The sequence below is a fragment of the Chamaea fasciata genome, unplaced genomic scaffold (genome assembly GCF_029207755.1).
Source record: "Chamaea fasciata isolate MVZ Bird 193981 ecotype frontalis unplaced genomic scaffold, bChaFas1.0.hap1 SCAF_857, whole genome shotgun sequence".
NCBI classification, from domain to species: domain Eukaryota; kingdom Metazoa; phylum Chordata; class Aves; order Passeriformes; family Sylviidae; genus Chamaea; species Chamaea fasciata.
The window spans coordinates 1-15,832 of NW_027094942.1; the positions used below are offsets into that span (position 1 = coordinate 1).

General features: G+C 58.1%; 1 protein-coding gene across 1 annotated transcript; it reads left to right on the top strand.

Moving 5' to 3' along the window:
- Positions 1-1,008: 1,008 nt before the first annotated feature.
- On the top strand, positions 1,009-11,114 carry LOC136305971 (histone-lysine N-methyltransferase 2B-like). The gene is made up of 5 exons (XM_066209317.1): positions 1,009-1,190; positions 2,250-2,360; positions 5,816-5,899; positions 7,363-7,492; positions 9,472-11,114. Exons 1-5 carry the CDS (start codon positions 1,009-1,011, stop codon positions 9,745-9,747), a joined length of 783 nt encoding a protein of 260 aa, XP_066065414.1. The 3' UTR covers positions 9,748-11,114.
- Positions 11,115-15,832: the final 4,718 nt, after the last annotated feature.

A 15,832-nucleotide genomic window follows, 5' to 3' on the forward strand; every position in this document is an offset into this window, starting at 1 on the left:
CCCCAGCCCCGTTCTGAAGCCCCCAGCCCCATTTAAACCCCCAGCCCCATTTTAAAGCCCCCAGCCCCGTTCCGAAGCCCCCAGCCCCCCGTTCCGAAGCCCCCAGCCCCCCATTCCGAAGCCCCCAGCCCCATTTAAACCCCCCAGCCCCCCGTTCCGAAGCCCCCAGCCCCATTTAAACCCCCCAGCCCCCATTTTAAAGCCCCCAGCCCCATTTAAACCCCCCAGTCCCCATTTTAAAGCCCCCAGCCCCCCGTTCCGAAGCCCCCAGCCCCCCGTTCCGAAGCCCCCAGCCCCATTTTAAACCCCCCAGCCCCATTTTAAAGCCCCCAGCCCCCCATTCTGAAGCCCCCAGCCCCATTTGAACCCCCCAGCCCCGTTCCGAAGCCCCCAGCCCCATTTTAAACCCCCCAGCCCCATTTTAAACCCCCCAGCCCCCATTTTAAAGCCCCCAGCCCCCCGTTCTGAAGCCCTCAGCCCCATTTAAACCCCCCAGCCCCCATTTTAAAGCCCCCAGCCCCTTTTTAAAGCCCCCAGCCCCATTTTAAAGCCCCCAGCCCCGTTCCGAAGCCCCCAGCCCCATTTTAAAGCCCCCAGCCCCGTTCCGAAGCCCCCAGCCCCGTTCCGAAGCCCCCAGCCCCGTTCTGAAGCCCCCAGCCCCATTTAAACCCCCCAGCCCCCATTTTAAACCCCCCAGCCCCCATTTTAAAGCCCCCAGCCCCCCGTTCTGAAGCCCCCAGCCCCATTTAAACCCCCCAGCCCCATTTTAAACCCCCCAGCCCCCATTTTAAAGCCCCCAGCCCCCCGTTCTGAAGCCCCCAGCCCCATTTGAAACCCCCAGCCCCGTTCCGAAGCCCCCAGCCCCCCGTTCCGAAGCCCCCAGCCCCGTTCCGAAGCCCCCAGCCCCGTTCTGAAGCCCCCAGCCCCATTTAAACCCCCCAGCCCCCCGTTCCGAAGCCCCCAGCCCCCCGTTCCGAAGCCCCCAGCCCCTCTGGTGCCCCGTCAGGCATGAGCGGGCTGCGGCTGCTGGGCATCCACCACGACGCCGTGGTTTTCCTGCTGGAGCAGCTGCCGGGGGCCGGCGCCTGCTCCCGGTACCGGTTCCGGTACCACCCGCCGCGCCGGGAGCCGCCGCTCGGCCCGCCGCCGCGGAACCCCTCGGGCTGCGCCCGCGCCGAGCTCTACCTGAGGTGGGGCGGGGACGGGACGGGGACGGACTGGGACGGACTGGGAGGGACTGGGATAGACTGGGAGGGAACTGGGATGGGACTGGGACAGACTGGGAGGGACTGGGAATGAACTGGGAGGAGCTGGAAGGGACTGGGATAGACTGGGAGGGAACTGGGATAGACTGGGATGGGACTGGGACAGACTGGGAGGGACTGGGATAGACTGGGAGGGACTGAGAATGAACTGGGAGGGAACTGGGATGGGACTGGGATAGACTGGGAGGGACTGGGAGGGACTGGGATAGACTGGGAGGGAACTGGGATAGACTGGGATGGGACTGGGATAAACTGGGAGGGGCTGGGATAAACTGGGATGGAACTGGGATAAACTGGGAGGGAACTGGGAGGGACTGGGATAAACTGGGAGGGAACTGGGAGGGACTGGGATAAACAGGGAGGGAACTGGGAGGGACTGGGATAAACTGGGAGGGAACTGGGAGGGACTGGGATAAACTGGGAGGGAACTGGGAGGGACTGGGATAAACTGGGAGGGAACTGGGAGGGACTGGGATAAACTGGGAGGGACTGGGAGGGGACTGGGATGGAACTGGGATAAACTGGGAGGGGGATGGGATAAACTGAGAGGGACTGGGACGGGACTGGGATGAACTGGGAGGGGACTGGGATGGGCTGGGAGGGATTTGGGATAAACAGGGAGGGACAAGACACTGGGAGGAGACTGGGACAAACTGGGACGGGGTTGAAAAGGACTGGGATGGACTGGGAGGGCTTTGGGGGAACTGGGAAGGGCTGGGAGGGGACAGGGATGAACTGGGATGAACTGGGAGTTACTGGGATGAACTGGGAAGGTTCCAAGCCCCCTCAGGGGTCTCCCACCCCCTCCCCTGAGCCCCCCGTGACGTCACCCCTGGGGGTGGGGACAACTCGGGGGAGGGGGGGGTGGGGAGATCCCTGTGTGTGGGGCGGGGCCACCCACGAATGGGGCGCGGTCACCCGCAGGTGGGGCGGGGCCACCCCCAGGTGAGGGGGGTCCCCGCCGAGCCCTCCGCTGCCCCGCAGGAAGTGCACCTTCGACATGTTCAGCTTCCTGGCGTCGCAGCACCGCGCCCTGCCCCAGGGACCGCCGCCCCGCGAGGACGAGGAGGACGAGGTGCAGCTGAAGCCCACCCGGTGAGGCCCCACCTGCGCAGGTGCCCCTGGGCGCCGCCCCCCCGCCGCGGGAAGATTGGGGGGGCTGCCCTTGGAGGAAAAAAAACGCTCGGGGAGGTCGTGGGCGCACCTGGCGTGCCGAGAAGCCGAGGTTTGGGCACACCTGGTGTCGGTACAATCCCAGGTTTGGGCACACCTGGTGTCTACAATCCCAGGTTTGGGCACACCTGGTGTCGGTACAATCCCAGGTTTGGGCACACCTGGTGTCGGGACAATCCCAGGTTTGGGCACACCTGGTGTCGGTACAATCCCAGGTTTGGGCACACCTGGTGTCGGGACAATCCCAGGTTTGGGCACACCTGGTGTCGGGACAATCCCAGGTTTGGGCACACCTGGTGTCTCTACAATCCGAGGTTTGGGCACACCTGGTGTCGGTACAATCCCAGCTTTGGGCACACCTGGTGTCTCTACAATCCCAGGTTTGGGCACACCTGGTGTCTACAATCCCAGGTTTGGGCACACCTGGTGTCGGTACAATCCCAGGTTTGGGCACACCTGGTGTCGGTACAATCCCAGGTTTGGGCACACCTGGTGTCGGGACAATCCCAGGTTTGGGCACACCTGGTGTCGGGACAATCCCAGGTTTGGGCACACCTGGTGTCTCTACAATCCCAGGTTTGGGCACACCTGGTGTCTACAATCCCAGGTTTGGGCACACCTGGTGTCGGTACAATCCCAGGTTTGGGCACACCTGGTGTCGGTACAATCCCAGGTTTGGGCACACCTGGTGTCGGTACAATCCCAGGTTTGGGCACACCTGGTGTCGGTACAATCCGAGGTTTGGGCACACCTGGTGTCGGTACAATCCCAGCTTTGGGCACACCTGGTGTCGGTACAATCCCAGGTTTGGGCACACCTGGTGTCGGTACAATCCCAGGTTTGGACACACCTGGTGTCGGTACAATCCCAGGTTTGGGCACACCTGGTGTCGGTACAATCCCAGGTTTGGACACACCTGGTGTCGGTACAATCCCAGGTTTGGGCACACCTGGTGTCTCTACAATCCCAGGTTTGGGCACACCTGGTGTCTACAATCCCAGGTTTGGGCACACCTGGTGTCGGTACAATCCCAGCTTTGGGCACACCTGGTGTCGGTACAATCCCAGGTTTGGGCACACCTGGTGTCGGGACAATCCCAGGTTTGGGCACACCTGGTGTCGGTACAATCCCAGCTTTGGGCACACCTGGTGTCGGTACAATCCCAGGTTTGGGCACACCTGGTGTCTCTACAATCCGAGGTTTGGGCACACCTGGTGTCGGTACAATCCCAGGTTTGGGCACACCTGGTGTCGGTACAATCCCAGGTTTGGGCACACCTGGTGTCTACAATCCCAGGTTTGGGCACACCTGGTGTCGGGACAATCCCAGGTTTGGGCACACCTGGTGTCGGGACAATCCCAGGTTTGGGCACACCTGGTGTCGCAATCCAGGTTTGGACACACCTGGTGTCGGGGACAATCCGAGGTTTGGGCACACCTGGTGTCTACAATCCCAGGTTTGGGGCACACCTGGTGTCGGTACAATCCCAGGTTTGGGCACACCTGGTGTCGGGACAATCCCAGGTTTGGGCACACCTGGTGTCGGGACAATCCCAGGTTTGGGCACACCTGGTGTCGGTACAATCCCAGGTTTGGACACACCTGGTGTCGGTACAATCCCAGGTTTGGGCACACCTGGTGTCGGGACAATCCCAGGTTTGGGCACACCTGGTGTCGGGACAATCCCAGGTTTGGGCACACCTGGTGTCTACAATCCCAGCTTTGGGCACACCTGGTGTCTACAATCCCAGGTTTGGGCACACCTGGGTGGTCTCTACAATCCCAGGTTTGGGCACACCTGGTGTCGGTACAATCCCAGGTTTGGGCACACCTGGTGTCGGTACAATCCCAGGTTTGGGCACACCTGGTGTCGGTACAATCCCTCTGACCCCCCCAGGTGTCCCCCTAAAATATTGGGGACCCCCCCAGCACCTTTGGGTGACACCTGCAGACACCCCGAATCACCTGGGAACCCCAAAAATCCAGCCGGGATCCCCCAAAGTTGTCGCACCCCTGGAATTTTCTGGGTGCACCTGGTGTCCCGCCCACACCTGGGCGGGGGGAGGGGCTTCCCCCAAAATTTTGGGGTCCCCACGAGGGTTTTTTTGGGGGGCGGGGGAAGATTTTGGGGAGTTTTTGGGGTTATTTGGGATTTTTTTAGGGCGGGGGGGGGAGGGGTGATTTTGGGGTCGCACCTGGGGGGGGATTTGGGGGAATTTTGGGGGGATTTTTTTGGGGATTTTTTGGGGAGAGTTTAAAGGGTTTGGAGGTTTTTTTTGGGGGGGGGGAATTTTGGGGGTTTTTTGGGGGAGTTTGGAGGATTTTTGGGGATTTGGGGGAATTTTGGGGGATTTTTGGGGATTTTTGGGGATTTTATGGGATTTTTGGGGGGATTTTTGGGAGGTTTTGGGATATTTTGGGGAGAGTTTAAAGGGTTTGGAGGTTTTTTGGAGAGGGAATTTTGGGGGGTTTTTTTGGCAGAGAGTTTGGAGGATTTGGGGAATTTTGGGGGGATTTTGGGGGATTTGGGGGGATTTTTGGAGAGTTTTCGGGATTTTTGGGGATTTTGGGGGATTTTTGGGGAATTTTGGGGGGGAATTTTGGGAGGTTTTTTTGGGGATATTTTGGGGAGAGTTTAAAGGGTTTGGAGGTTTTTTGGGGGAGGGAATTTTGGGGGGGTTTTCTTGGAACTTTGGAGGATTTGGGGGAATTTTTGGAGATTTTTGGAGATTTTTGGGGATTTTTTGGGATTTTGGGGGATTTTTGGAAATTTTTCGGGATTTTTTGGAGATTTTTGGGGATTTTTGGGGATTTTTTGGGGGGATTTTTGGGGGGAGTTTGGGGGATTTTTTGGGATTTTTGGGAGGTTTTTTGGGATATTCTGGGGAGAGTTTAAAGGGTTTGAAGGTTTTTTGGGGGGGGAGAATTTTGGGTTTTTTTGGGGAGGAGTTCGGAGGATTTGAGGGGATTTTTTGGGATTTTGGACGGAAATTTTGGGGCTTTTTTTTATTTTGCGGGAATTTTGTGGCGTTTTTTGGGGATTTTGGGGTGGTTGGGCTTTTTGGGGGGAACTTTGGGATTTTTTGGGGTTTTTTGGGGAGATTTGGGGTTTTTTAGGGATTTGGGTTTTTGGGGGGATTTTTTTGGGATTTGGGGTGTTTTTGGGGGGGATTTGGGTGTTTTTTTGGGATTTGGGGTTTTTTGGGATTTGGGTTTTTTGGGATTTGGGGTTTTTTGGGATTTCGGGTTTTTTGGGGGGATTTGGGTTTTTTCGGGGGGTTTTTTTGGGAGTTTTTTTGGGATTTGGGATTTTCCGGGGGGGGGAGGGGTGTTTGGGGGTCTCCCCGGTTTTGGGGGGACCCCCTGACGCCCCCCCAGCCGCGCCACCAGCCTGGAGCTGCCCATGGCCATGCGCTTCCGGCACCTCAAGAGAACGGCCAAGGAGGCGGTGGGCGTGTACCGGTGAGTGGGCACACCTGGGACACCTGGGGACACCTGGGCACACCTGGGACACCTGGGACACCTGGGGACACCTGGGGACACACCTGGGCACACCTGGGACACCTGGGGACACCTGGAATACACCTGGACACACCTGGGGACACACCTGGGGACACCTGGGGACACACCTGGGGACACCTGGGACACACCTGGGGGACACCTGGGACACCTGGGGACACCTGGGCACACCTGGGGACACCTGGGGACATCTGGGGACACCTGGGACACCTGGGACACACCTGGGGACACCTGGGGACACCTGGGGACACACCTGGGCACACCTGGGCACACCTGGGACACCTGGGGACACCTGGGCACACCTGGGGACACCTGGGGACACACCTGGGGACACCTGGGGGACACCTGGGGACACCTGGACACACCTGGGCACACCTGGGGACACCTGGGGACACACCTGGGCACACCTGGGCACACCTGGGGACACCTGGGGACACCTGGGGACACCTGGAATACACCTGGGCACACCTGGGACACACCTGGGGACACCTGGGCACACCTGGGGACACCTGGGCACACCTGGGGACACCTGGGGACACCTGGGGGATACCTGGGGACACCTGGGACACACCTGAGATACACATGAGATACCTGAGGACACCTGGGGGCACCTGGGGACACACCTGGGGACACCAAAATACACCTGGGGCCATTTGAGGACACCCGGGACGCACCTGAGGACCACACTGGGGACACCTAAAATACACCTGGGGACACACCTGGGGCGACCTGGAGGACAGCTGGGCACACCTTGGGGACACCCAAGATACACCTGGGGACACACCTGAGACACCTGGGGACACCTGGGACACACCTGGGGGACACACCTGGGGACACACCTGGGGACATCTGGGGACACCTGGGGGCACATTTGGGGTGGATTTTTAGGGGGATTTTGGGGGTTTTTGGGCGGGACTTTGCTGGGGGGATTTTTGGGGTTCCCCGGATTTGGGGGCGACCCTGTTCCATCCCACCTCAACCATCCACGGGCTGCAGAGAATTTTGGGGTTCCCGGGGTTATTTTGGGGTTCTCGGGGTTATTTTGGGGTTCCGGGGTTATTTTGGGGTTCCCGGGGTTATTTTGGGGTTTTCGGGGCCGTTTTTAGGAGTTTCCCGGGCGGATTTTTGCAGAATTTTCGCCGTTCCCGGGTGGATTTTTTTGGGAATTTGGGGATTTTTGGGGTTCCCCGGATTTGGGGTGACCCTGTTCCATCGTAGCTTAGCCATCCAAGGGCTGGAGTGAATTTTGGGGTTCCTGGGGTCATTTTCAGGTTCTTGGGGCAGTTTTTGGGGCCGTTTTTAGGAGTTTCCCCGGGCGGATTTTTGCAGAATTTTCGCCGTTCCCGGGTGAATTTTTTGGGAATTTTGGGGATTTTTGGGGGGTGACCTCGATCTCCCCAAAACAGCTCGGCCATCCACGGGCGGGGCCTGTTCTGCAAGCGGAACATCGAGGCCGGGGAGATGGTGATCGAATATTCCGGAATCGTCGTGCGCTCCGTGCTCACCGACAAGCGGGAGAAGTTCTACGACAGCAAGGTGGGAAAATTCGGGAGGAGGAGGGGAGGGGGAAAAAAACCCCAAAAAACGGCAAAAACGCCCCAAAAATGGCAAAGAAACGTCAAAAAAATGAGGAGAACGCCTCAAAAAATGGGGAGGGGGATGGGAAGCGTCGAAAAACGGAGGGAGAGGCTCGGAAACGGAAAAAATTCGGAAATGGGGGGGAAAGTCTGAAAAATCGGGATTTAAAAAAATGGGGGGAAATGATGGAAAACGGGAGGGGACACCCCCAAAAAAATGGGGGAGGGAACGCCGAAAATTGGGGGAGGGGGAAAGCCGAAAAATTGGGAGGGAGAAAACCTCCGAAAAAAACCGGAGAAAACACCCCAAAAATGGGGTGGGGGGGGGGAGGGGGAAAGTTTAAAAATCGGGGGAATGTCCTAAAAATCGGGGAGCAGATTCCAAGAACGGGGGGGAAATCCCCAAAAAACCCCAAAAAACGAGGGGGGAGATGCCGAAAAACGGGAGGGACGCGCCAAAAATTGGGGGGAAAAGCCAAAAAGGAATCGGGGATGCCCTGAGAAACGGGAAGGAGATCCCGCGAAACTGGGAGGAAAAACGGAAAAATAAAGAGGGAGGGAAAGCCCAAAAGTTTGGGGGGAACGATCCCGGCCCGTGAGGATGTGCCCGGACTTGGATGGCGTCTGCCAGTGGTGGGAAAAGGGGGAAATGACGGGAAAATGGCGGGAAAGGGGAGGGGGAAATGGCGGGAAATGGGAGGGGGAAATGCGGGAAATGGGAGGGGGAAATGGCGGGAAATGGGAGGGGAAATGGCGGGAAATGGAGGGGGAAATGGCGGGAAAAAAGAAGAGAAAACAGCGGGAAATTTCAAGGGGGAAAAGGGTGGGAAAGTTACGGGCAAGTCCAGTCTCCGCGATGTCCCCAACTCTTGACCATGTCCCCAACCCTTGAGCACATCCCCACCCTTGACCATGTCCAAACCCTTGACCTTGTCCCCAGCCCTTGATGGGTCACCAAACTTTGACCATGACCCCAAACTTTGACTGTCCCCAACCCTTGACTGTCCCCCAACCCTTGACCTTGTCCCAGCCATTGACCACATTCCCAACCCTTGGCCATAACCAAACCCTTGACCACGTCCAAACCCTTGACCTTGTCCCAACCCTTGACCATGACCCCAACCCTTGACCTTGTCCCAACCCTTGACTGTCCCCAACCCCTTGACTGTCCCCAACCCTTGACTGTCCCCCAACCCTTGAATGTCTCCAAACCCTTGACTGTCCCCAACCCTTGACTGTCCCCAACCCTTGACCTTGTCCCCAACCCTTGACTGTCCCCAACCCTTGACTGTCCCCAACCCTTGACTGTCCCCAACCCTTGACTGTCCCCAACCCTTGACTGTCCCCCAACCCTTGACTGTCCCCAACCCTTGACTGTTCCCCAACCCCCTGACTGTCCCCAACCCTTGAATGTCTCCAAACCCTTGACTGTCCCCAACCTTGACTGTCCCCAACCCTTGACCATGACCCCAACACCTTGACCTTGTCCCAGCCATTGACCACATTCCCAACCCTTGGCCATAACCAAACCCTTGACCACGTCCAAACCCTTGACCTTGTCCCAACCCTTGACCATGACCCCAACCCTTGACCTTGTCCCAACCCTTGACTGTCCCCAACCCTTGACCTTGTCCCCAACCCTTGACCTTGTCCAAACCCTTGACTGTCCCCAACCCTTGACTGTCCCCAACCCTTAACCATGACCCCAACCCTTGAATGTCTCCAAACCCTTGACACATCCCCAACCCTTGACTGTCCCCAACCCTTGACTGTCCCCAACCCTTGACTGTCCCCAACCCTTGACTGTCCCCAACCCTTGACTGTCCCCAACCCTTGACTGTCCCCAACCCTTGACCGTCCCCAACCCCCCGACCACGCCCCCGACCTTCGGCCACGTCCACCCCTCTGACCCCGCCCCACGGGCTCCTGTCCCCTCAGGGCATCGGCTGCTACATGTTCCGCATCGACGAGGCCGAGGTGGTGGACGCCACCATGCACGGCAGCGCCGCGCGCTTCATCAACCACTCGTGCGAGCCCAACTGCTACTCGCGCGTCATCCACGTCGAGGGCCACAAGCGCATCGTCATCTTCGCCCTGCGCCGCATCCTGCGCGGCGAGGAGCTCACCTACGACTACAAGTTCCCCATCGAGGAGCCGGCGGCCAAGCTGCCCTGCAACTGCGGCGCCCGGCGCTGCCGGCGCTTCCTCAACTGAGCCCGGGGAGGAGCTCCGGGAAGGGAGGTCCCGGAGTGGGGCGTGGTGGGATGGAGGTGTGGGAGGATGGAGAGGTTCCGGAGGTGGTTGGAGGTGATTGGGGCTTGAGGGGGGTGTTTCGGAGAAGGTTGACGAGGTGGTGGTGGTGGTGGTCAACCAGGAGTTGTGGTGGTCAACCAAGAGTTAATTGGGTCAACTGAGAATCGTGGTGGTCAACCAGGAGTTGTGGTGGTCAACCAGGAGTTGTGGTGGTCAACCAAGAGTCGGTTGGGTCAACCGAGAATCGTGGTGGTCAACCAGGAGTTGTGGTGGTCAACCAGGAGTTGTGGTGGTCAACCAAGAGTTAATTGGGTCAACCGAGAATCGTGGTGGTCAACCAAGAGTTGTGGTGGTCAACCAAGAGCTCTGATGGTCAACCCAGAGTTGTCATGTTCAACCAAGAATCGTGGTGGTCAACCAAGAGTTGTGGTGGCCAACCAAGAGTCCTGGAGGTCAACCAAGTGTCGGTTGGGTCAACCAAGAATCACTGGGTTCAACCCAGAGTCCTGGAGGTCAACCAAGAGCTCTGGTGGTCAACCAAGAATCATGGAGGGCAACCAAGAATCGTGGTGGTCATCCAAGAGTCGTGATGGTCAACCAAGAATCGTGGTGGTCATCCAAGGGCCATTGGGGTCAACCAAGAGTTATTGGGGTCAGCCAAGAATCACCGTGGTCAACCAATAGTCATTGGGGTCCACCAAGAGTCGTGGTGGCCAACCGAGAGTCATGGAGGTCATCCAAGAATCATGGAGGCCAACCTAGAATCATGGTGGCCAATCAAGAGCCATTGGGGTCAACCAAATCTCCTGGAGGTCATGGTGGTCACCCCAGGGTCATTGGGGTCGACCAAGAGCCGTGGTGGCCAACCGAGAGTCATGGTGGCCAACCCAGAGCGCTGGGAAGAAGACGCTGAGGTGGCCCTCGAAGCCGTGGAGATGCCTCCAGTCAACTGGGAAGACCCCAAAAGTCATGGATGGGTCCTGGAAGTCTTGGAGATGCCTCCAATCAACCGGAAGGTCCCGAAAATCACGGGAACGAAATTTTGGGGCGTCCCGGAAGTCCTTGAGATGCCTCCAACCCTGGGGCGCCCCCAGTGCCACCTCCAGCCCTGGAGACCCCTCCCCTCCCCCCTCTCCCCCCCCCATGGGCCCCTCCCCCACCTCCCCCAACTCAAAATGGGTCCAGCCCCTCCCCCCCTCCCCTCCCCCCCCCCTCCCCCCCAGCATTTTTTTGGGGCGTTTCCGGGTGTTTTTTTTGGGATTTCCGGGTTTTGTATTTTAATTTAAAGGGCGGCGCCAGCTCCGCCCACAATAAAGACACTGATTGGACGGGGCGGTTCTGGTTTTTGGGGGCTGGGGGGGGAGGGGGAGGGAGGGGAGAATCCCTTTATCCGATGATTTTAGGGCGGAAAACTGAGGGGGGAAAAGGCGGGAAACGGGAAGGGGGAAAAGTGGGAAATTTGAGGAGACCCAGCCAATCAGGAGCCCCCAAATCCCCCCCAAAATCCAACCCAAAATTCCCCCAAATTTCCCCTCAGCCAATCAGGAATCCCCCTGAAAATCCGCCTCAGCCAATCAGGAATCCCCAAAAGTTCCCCCCAAAATCTCCCCTAAAATCTTCTTCCCCCTAAAATCCCTTCTCAGCCAATCAGAACATCCCAAATCCCCCCCCGAATCTCCCTCAGCCAATCATGACCCCCCAAATCCCAAAATTCCCCCCGAATCTCCTCTCAGCCAATCAGGACCCTCCAAACCCCCAAAATCCCCCCAAAAATCTCTCCCCAACCAATCAGGACCCTCCAAATCCTCCCCAAAATCCCTCTCCAAAATCTCTCCTCAAAATCTCTCCTAACCAATCAGGAACCTCCCAAAACCCCTCTCAGCCAATCAGAACATCCCAAATCCCCCCCGAATCTCCCTCAGCCAATCAGGACCCCCCAAATGCCAAAATTCCCCCCAAATCTCCTCTCAGCCAATCAGGTCCCTCCAAACCCCCCAAATCCCCCCAAAATCTCTCCCAACCAATCAGGACCCCCCAAATCCCTTCTCAGCCAATCAGGACATCCCAAATCCCCCCAAAATCTCCCTCAGCCAATCAGGACCCCCCAAATACCAAAATTCCCCCCGAATCTCCTCTCAGCCAATCAGGACCCCCCAAAATCTCTCCCCAAAATCTCTCCCAACCAATCAGGAGCCCCCAAACCCCCTCTCAGCCAATCAGAACATCCCAAATCTCCCCAAATCTCCCTCAGCCAATCAGGACCCTCCAAATCCTCCCCAAAATCCCCCCAAAATCTCTCCCAACCAATCAGGAGCCTCCCAAATCCCCTTTCAGCCAATCAGGACCCTCCAAACCCCCCAAATCCCCCCCCCCAAAAAAAATCTCTCCCCAACCAATCAGGACCCTCCAAATCCTTCCCCAAAATTCTTCCCAAATTTCCTCCCAACCAATCAGGAGCCCCCAAAATTCCCCCTCCCCCCCTTTCCCCCAAAAATCCTCCCGTTCTCCTCCCCCCCCAAAAAATTAAATCGTGTCCCCCCCCCCAAAAAAAATTCCCCCCACGGAACCCCTCCCCCCCCCTCCCTCCCCGCCCCTCCCCCACCCCTCCACCCTCCCTTCCCCTCCCCCCCCCGGGGGGGCCCCGCCCGGATTAATCCGCGTCCCCCCCCACGCCCCAAATAAATTCAATTTAAAAAAAAAAAAACAATCAATTTTGGGGAAGGGGGGGGAGGGGAAAGGTGGGGGAGGGGGCGTGGCCGGCGAGGGAAAGGGGGCGTGTCCTCCCCCCTCCCCCCCTCGCGGGAGCGGCGCGGGGACAACGCGGGGACAACGGCGGGGACGGCGCGGGGACAGCGCGGGGACAGCGCGGGGACAGAGCGAGGGGACAGCGGAGGCGGCGGGGCCCCACCCCCACCCGGCCCCCCCGAGGGGCGGAGCGAAGGTTTGGGGAGGGGGGGGAGGGGGGGGACCAGTATGGCCCAGTTTGGACCAGTTGGTGGGTTGTGCCCGGCCCCGGTTTGGCCCCGGTTCCTTCGGTTCTTCCTGGCCCAGTTTGGACCAGTTTGACCCAGTTCCTGGTGTCACCCCGTCCCAGTTTGGCCCCAGTCCCGGAGTCACCCCGTCCCAGTTTGGACCAATTCCTGGATTGTCCCTGTCCCAGTTTGGCCCCAGTCCCGGTGTCACCCCGTCCCAGTTTGGACCAATTCCTGGATTGTCCCTGTCCCAGTTTGTCCCAGTTCCTGGTGTCACCCCATCCCAGTTTGGCCCCGGTTCCCAGTTTGTCCCTGTTCCAGTTTGGCCCCAGTCCCAGTGTCACCCTCTCCCAGTTTGTCCCAGTTCCCGGTGTCACTCCGTCCCAGTTTGGCCCCAGTCCCAGTGTCACCCTCTCCCAGTTTGGACCAATTCCTGGATTGTCCCTGTCCCAGTTTGTCCCAGTTTGTCCCAGTCCCGGTGTCACCCCGTCCCAGTTTGTCCCAGTCCTGGATTGTCCCTGTCCCAGTTTGGCCCCAGTCCCAGTGTCACCCCGTCCCAGTTTGGCCCCAGTTTCCAGTTTGTCCCTGTCCCAGTTTGGCCCCAGTCCCAGTGTCACCCCGTCCCAGTTTGGCCCCAGTTTCCAGTTTGTCCCTGTCCCAGTTTGGCCCCAGTTCCTCGTGTCACCTTGTCCCAGTTCCTGGTGTCACCCCGTCCCAGTTTGGCCCCAGTTTCCAGTTTGTCCCTGTCCCAGTTTGGCCCCAGTCCCAGTGTCACCCCGTCCCAGTTTGACCCCAGTTCAAGTGTCACCCTTTCCCAGTTTGTCCCAGTTCCCGGTGTCACCCTCTCCCAGTTTGGCCCCAGTTCATGGTTTTCCCCTCTCCCAGTTTGGCCCAGTTTGGACCAGTTGGTGGGTTGTGCCTGGCCCAGTTTGGCCCCGGTTCCTGGTGTGTCCCTCTCCCAGTTTGTCCCAGTTTGACCCACTTCCTGGTGTGTCCCTCTCCCAGTTTGTCCCAGTTTGACCCAGTCCTGGTGTGTCCCTCTCCCAGTTTGTCCCAGTTTGACCCAGTTCGTGGTTTTCCCCTCTCCCAGTTTGGCCCAGTTTGGCCCAGTTCCCAGTCTGTCCCTGTCCCAGTTCCCAGTCTGTCCCTGTCCCAGTTTGGCCCCAGTTCCCGGTGTCACCCTGTCCCAGTCTGGCCCAGTCCCAGTTTGACTCTGTCCCAGTTTATCCCAGTTCCCAGTGTCACCCTGGCCCAGTTTGTCCCAGTTTGTCCCAGTTCCTGGGTTCTTCCTCTCCCAGTTTGTCCCAGTTTGTCCCAGTTTGTCCCTGTCCCTGTGTCACCCTGTCCCAGTTTGGCCCCAGTTCCTGGACTGTCCCTGTCCCAGTTTGTCCCAGTTCCTGGTGTCACCCTGTCCCAGTTTGTCCCAGTTCCCAGTTTGTCCCTGTCCCAGTTTATCCCAGTTCCCAGTGTCACCCCATCCCAGTTTGTCCCAGTTTGTCCCAGTTTGTCCCTGTCCCTGTGTCACCCTGGCCCAGTTTGGCCCCAGTTCCTGGACTGTCCCTCTCCCAGTTTGGCCCAGTTCCTGGTGTCACCCCATCCCAGTTTGGCCCCAGTTCCCAGTTTGTCCCTGTCCCAGTCTGGCCCAGTCCCAGTTTGACTCTGTCCCAGTTCATCCCAGTTCCCGGTGTCACCCTGGCCCAGTTTGGCCCCAGTTCCCAGTTTGTCCTTCTCCCAGTTTGGCCCAGTTTGGCCCAGTCCTGGTGTGTCCCTCTCCTAGTTTGGCCCAGTTTGTCCCTCTCCCAGTTTGGCCCAGTTTGGCCCCAGTTCCCAGTTTGGCCCAGTGTGACCCAGTCCCCAGTTTTCCCCCCTCCCAGTTCATCCCAGTTGCTCCCAGTTGGTTCCAGTTGCTCCCAGTTTGTCCCAGTTGGTCCCAGTCGCTCCCCGGTTCCGGTTCCCACGGGGAAGGGGCGGGGCCAAGTTCTGGTGGGCGGGGCCTGAGCCCAAACTGGGAATTCAAACTGGGAACTGAACCCGAACTGGGAATTCAAACTGGGAATTCAAACTGGGAACTGAACCCCAAACTGGGAATTCAAACTGGGAATTCAAACTGGGAACTGAACCCCAAACTGGGAATTCAAACTGGGAACTGAACCCGAACTGGGAATTCAAACTGGGAACTGAGCCCCAAACTGGGAATTCAAACTGGGAATTCAAACTGGGAATTGAGCCCCAAACTGGGAATTCAAACTGGGAATTGAGCCCCAAACTGGGAATTCAAACTGGGAATTCAAACTGGGAACTGAGCCCCAAACTGGGAATTCAAACTGGGAACTGAACCTGAACTGGGAATTCAAACTGGGAATTCAAACTGGGAATTCAAACTGGGAACTGAACCTGAACTGGGAATTCAAACTGGGAATTCAAACTGGGAATTCAAACTGGGACCTGAACCCCAAACTGGGAATTCAAACTGGGACCTGAGCCCAAACTGGGCCCCCAATCCGGCCCCGCCCCCTTTTCCCATCACCCCCCGCGGGGTCCCCCGAGGTCACCGAGCCCCGGGCCGGGGTGGGGGCGGGGCGGGGCGGCGCCCGCTCATTAACGCCGCTAATTAAGGCCAATTAACGCCCTCGTTAATGAGCCCGAACCGCCGGGGCGGGTTGGGCCCGATGACGTCACCCTTGCGAAAGGGCCCGGGTGGGGCCGGGGGGGGAGGGGAGGACCTGAAATGATCCCAAAACGACCCAAAATTACCCCAAAATACCCAAAACGACCCAAAATTGCACAAAAATACCCAAAACGACCCAAAATTGCACAAAAATACCCAAAACGGCCCAAAATTACCCCAAAATTACCCAAAATGACCCAAAATTGCACAAAAATACCCAAAACGACCCAAAATTGCACAAAAATACCCAAAACGACCCAAAATTGCACAAAAATACCCAAAACGGCCCAAAATTACCCCAAAATTACCCAAAACGACCCAAAATTGCACAAAAATACCCAAAACGACCCAAAATTGCACAAAAATACCCCAAACGACCCAAAATTACCCCAAAATACCCCAAACG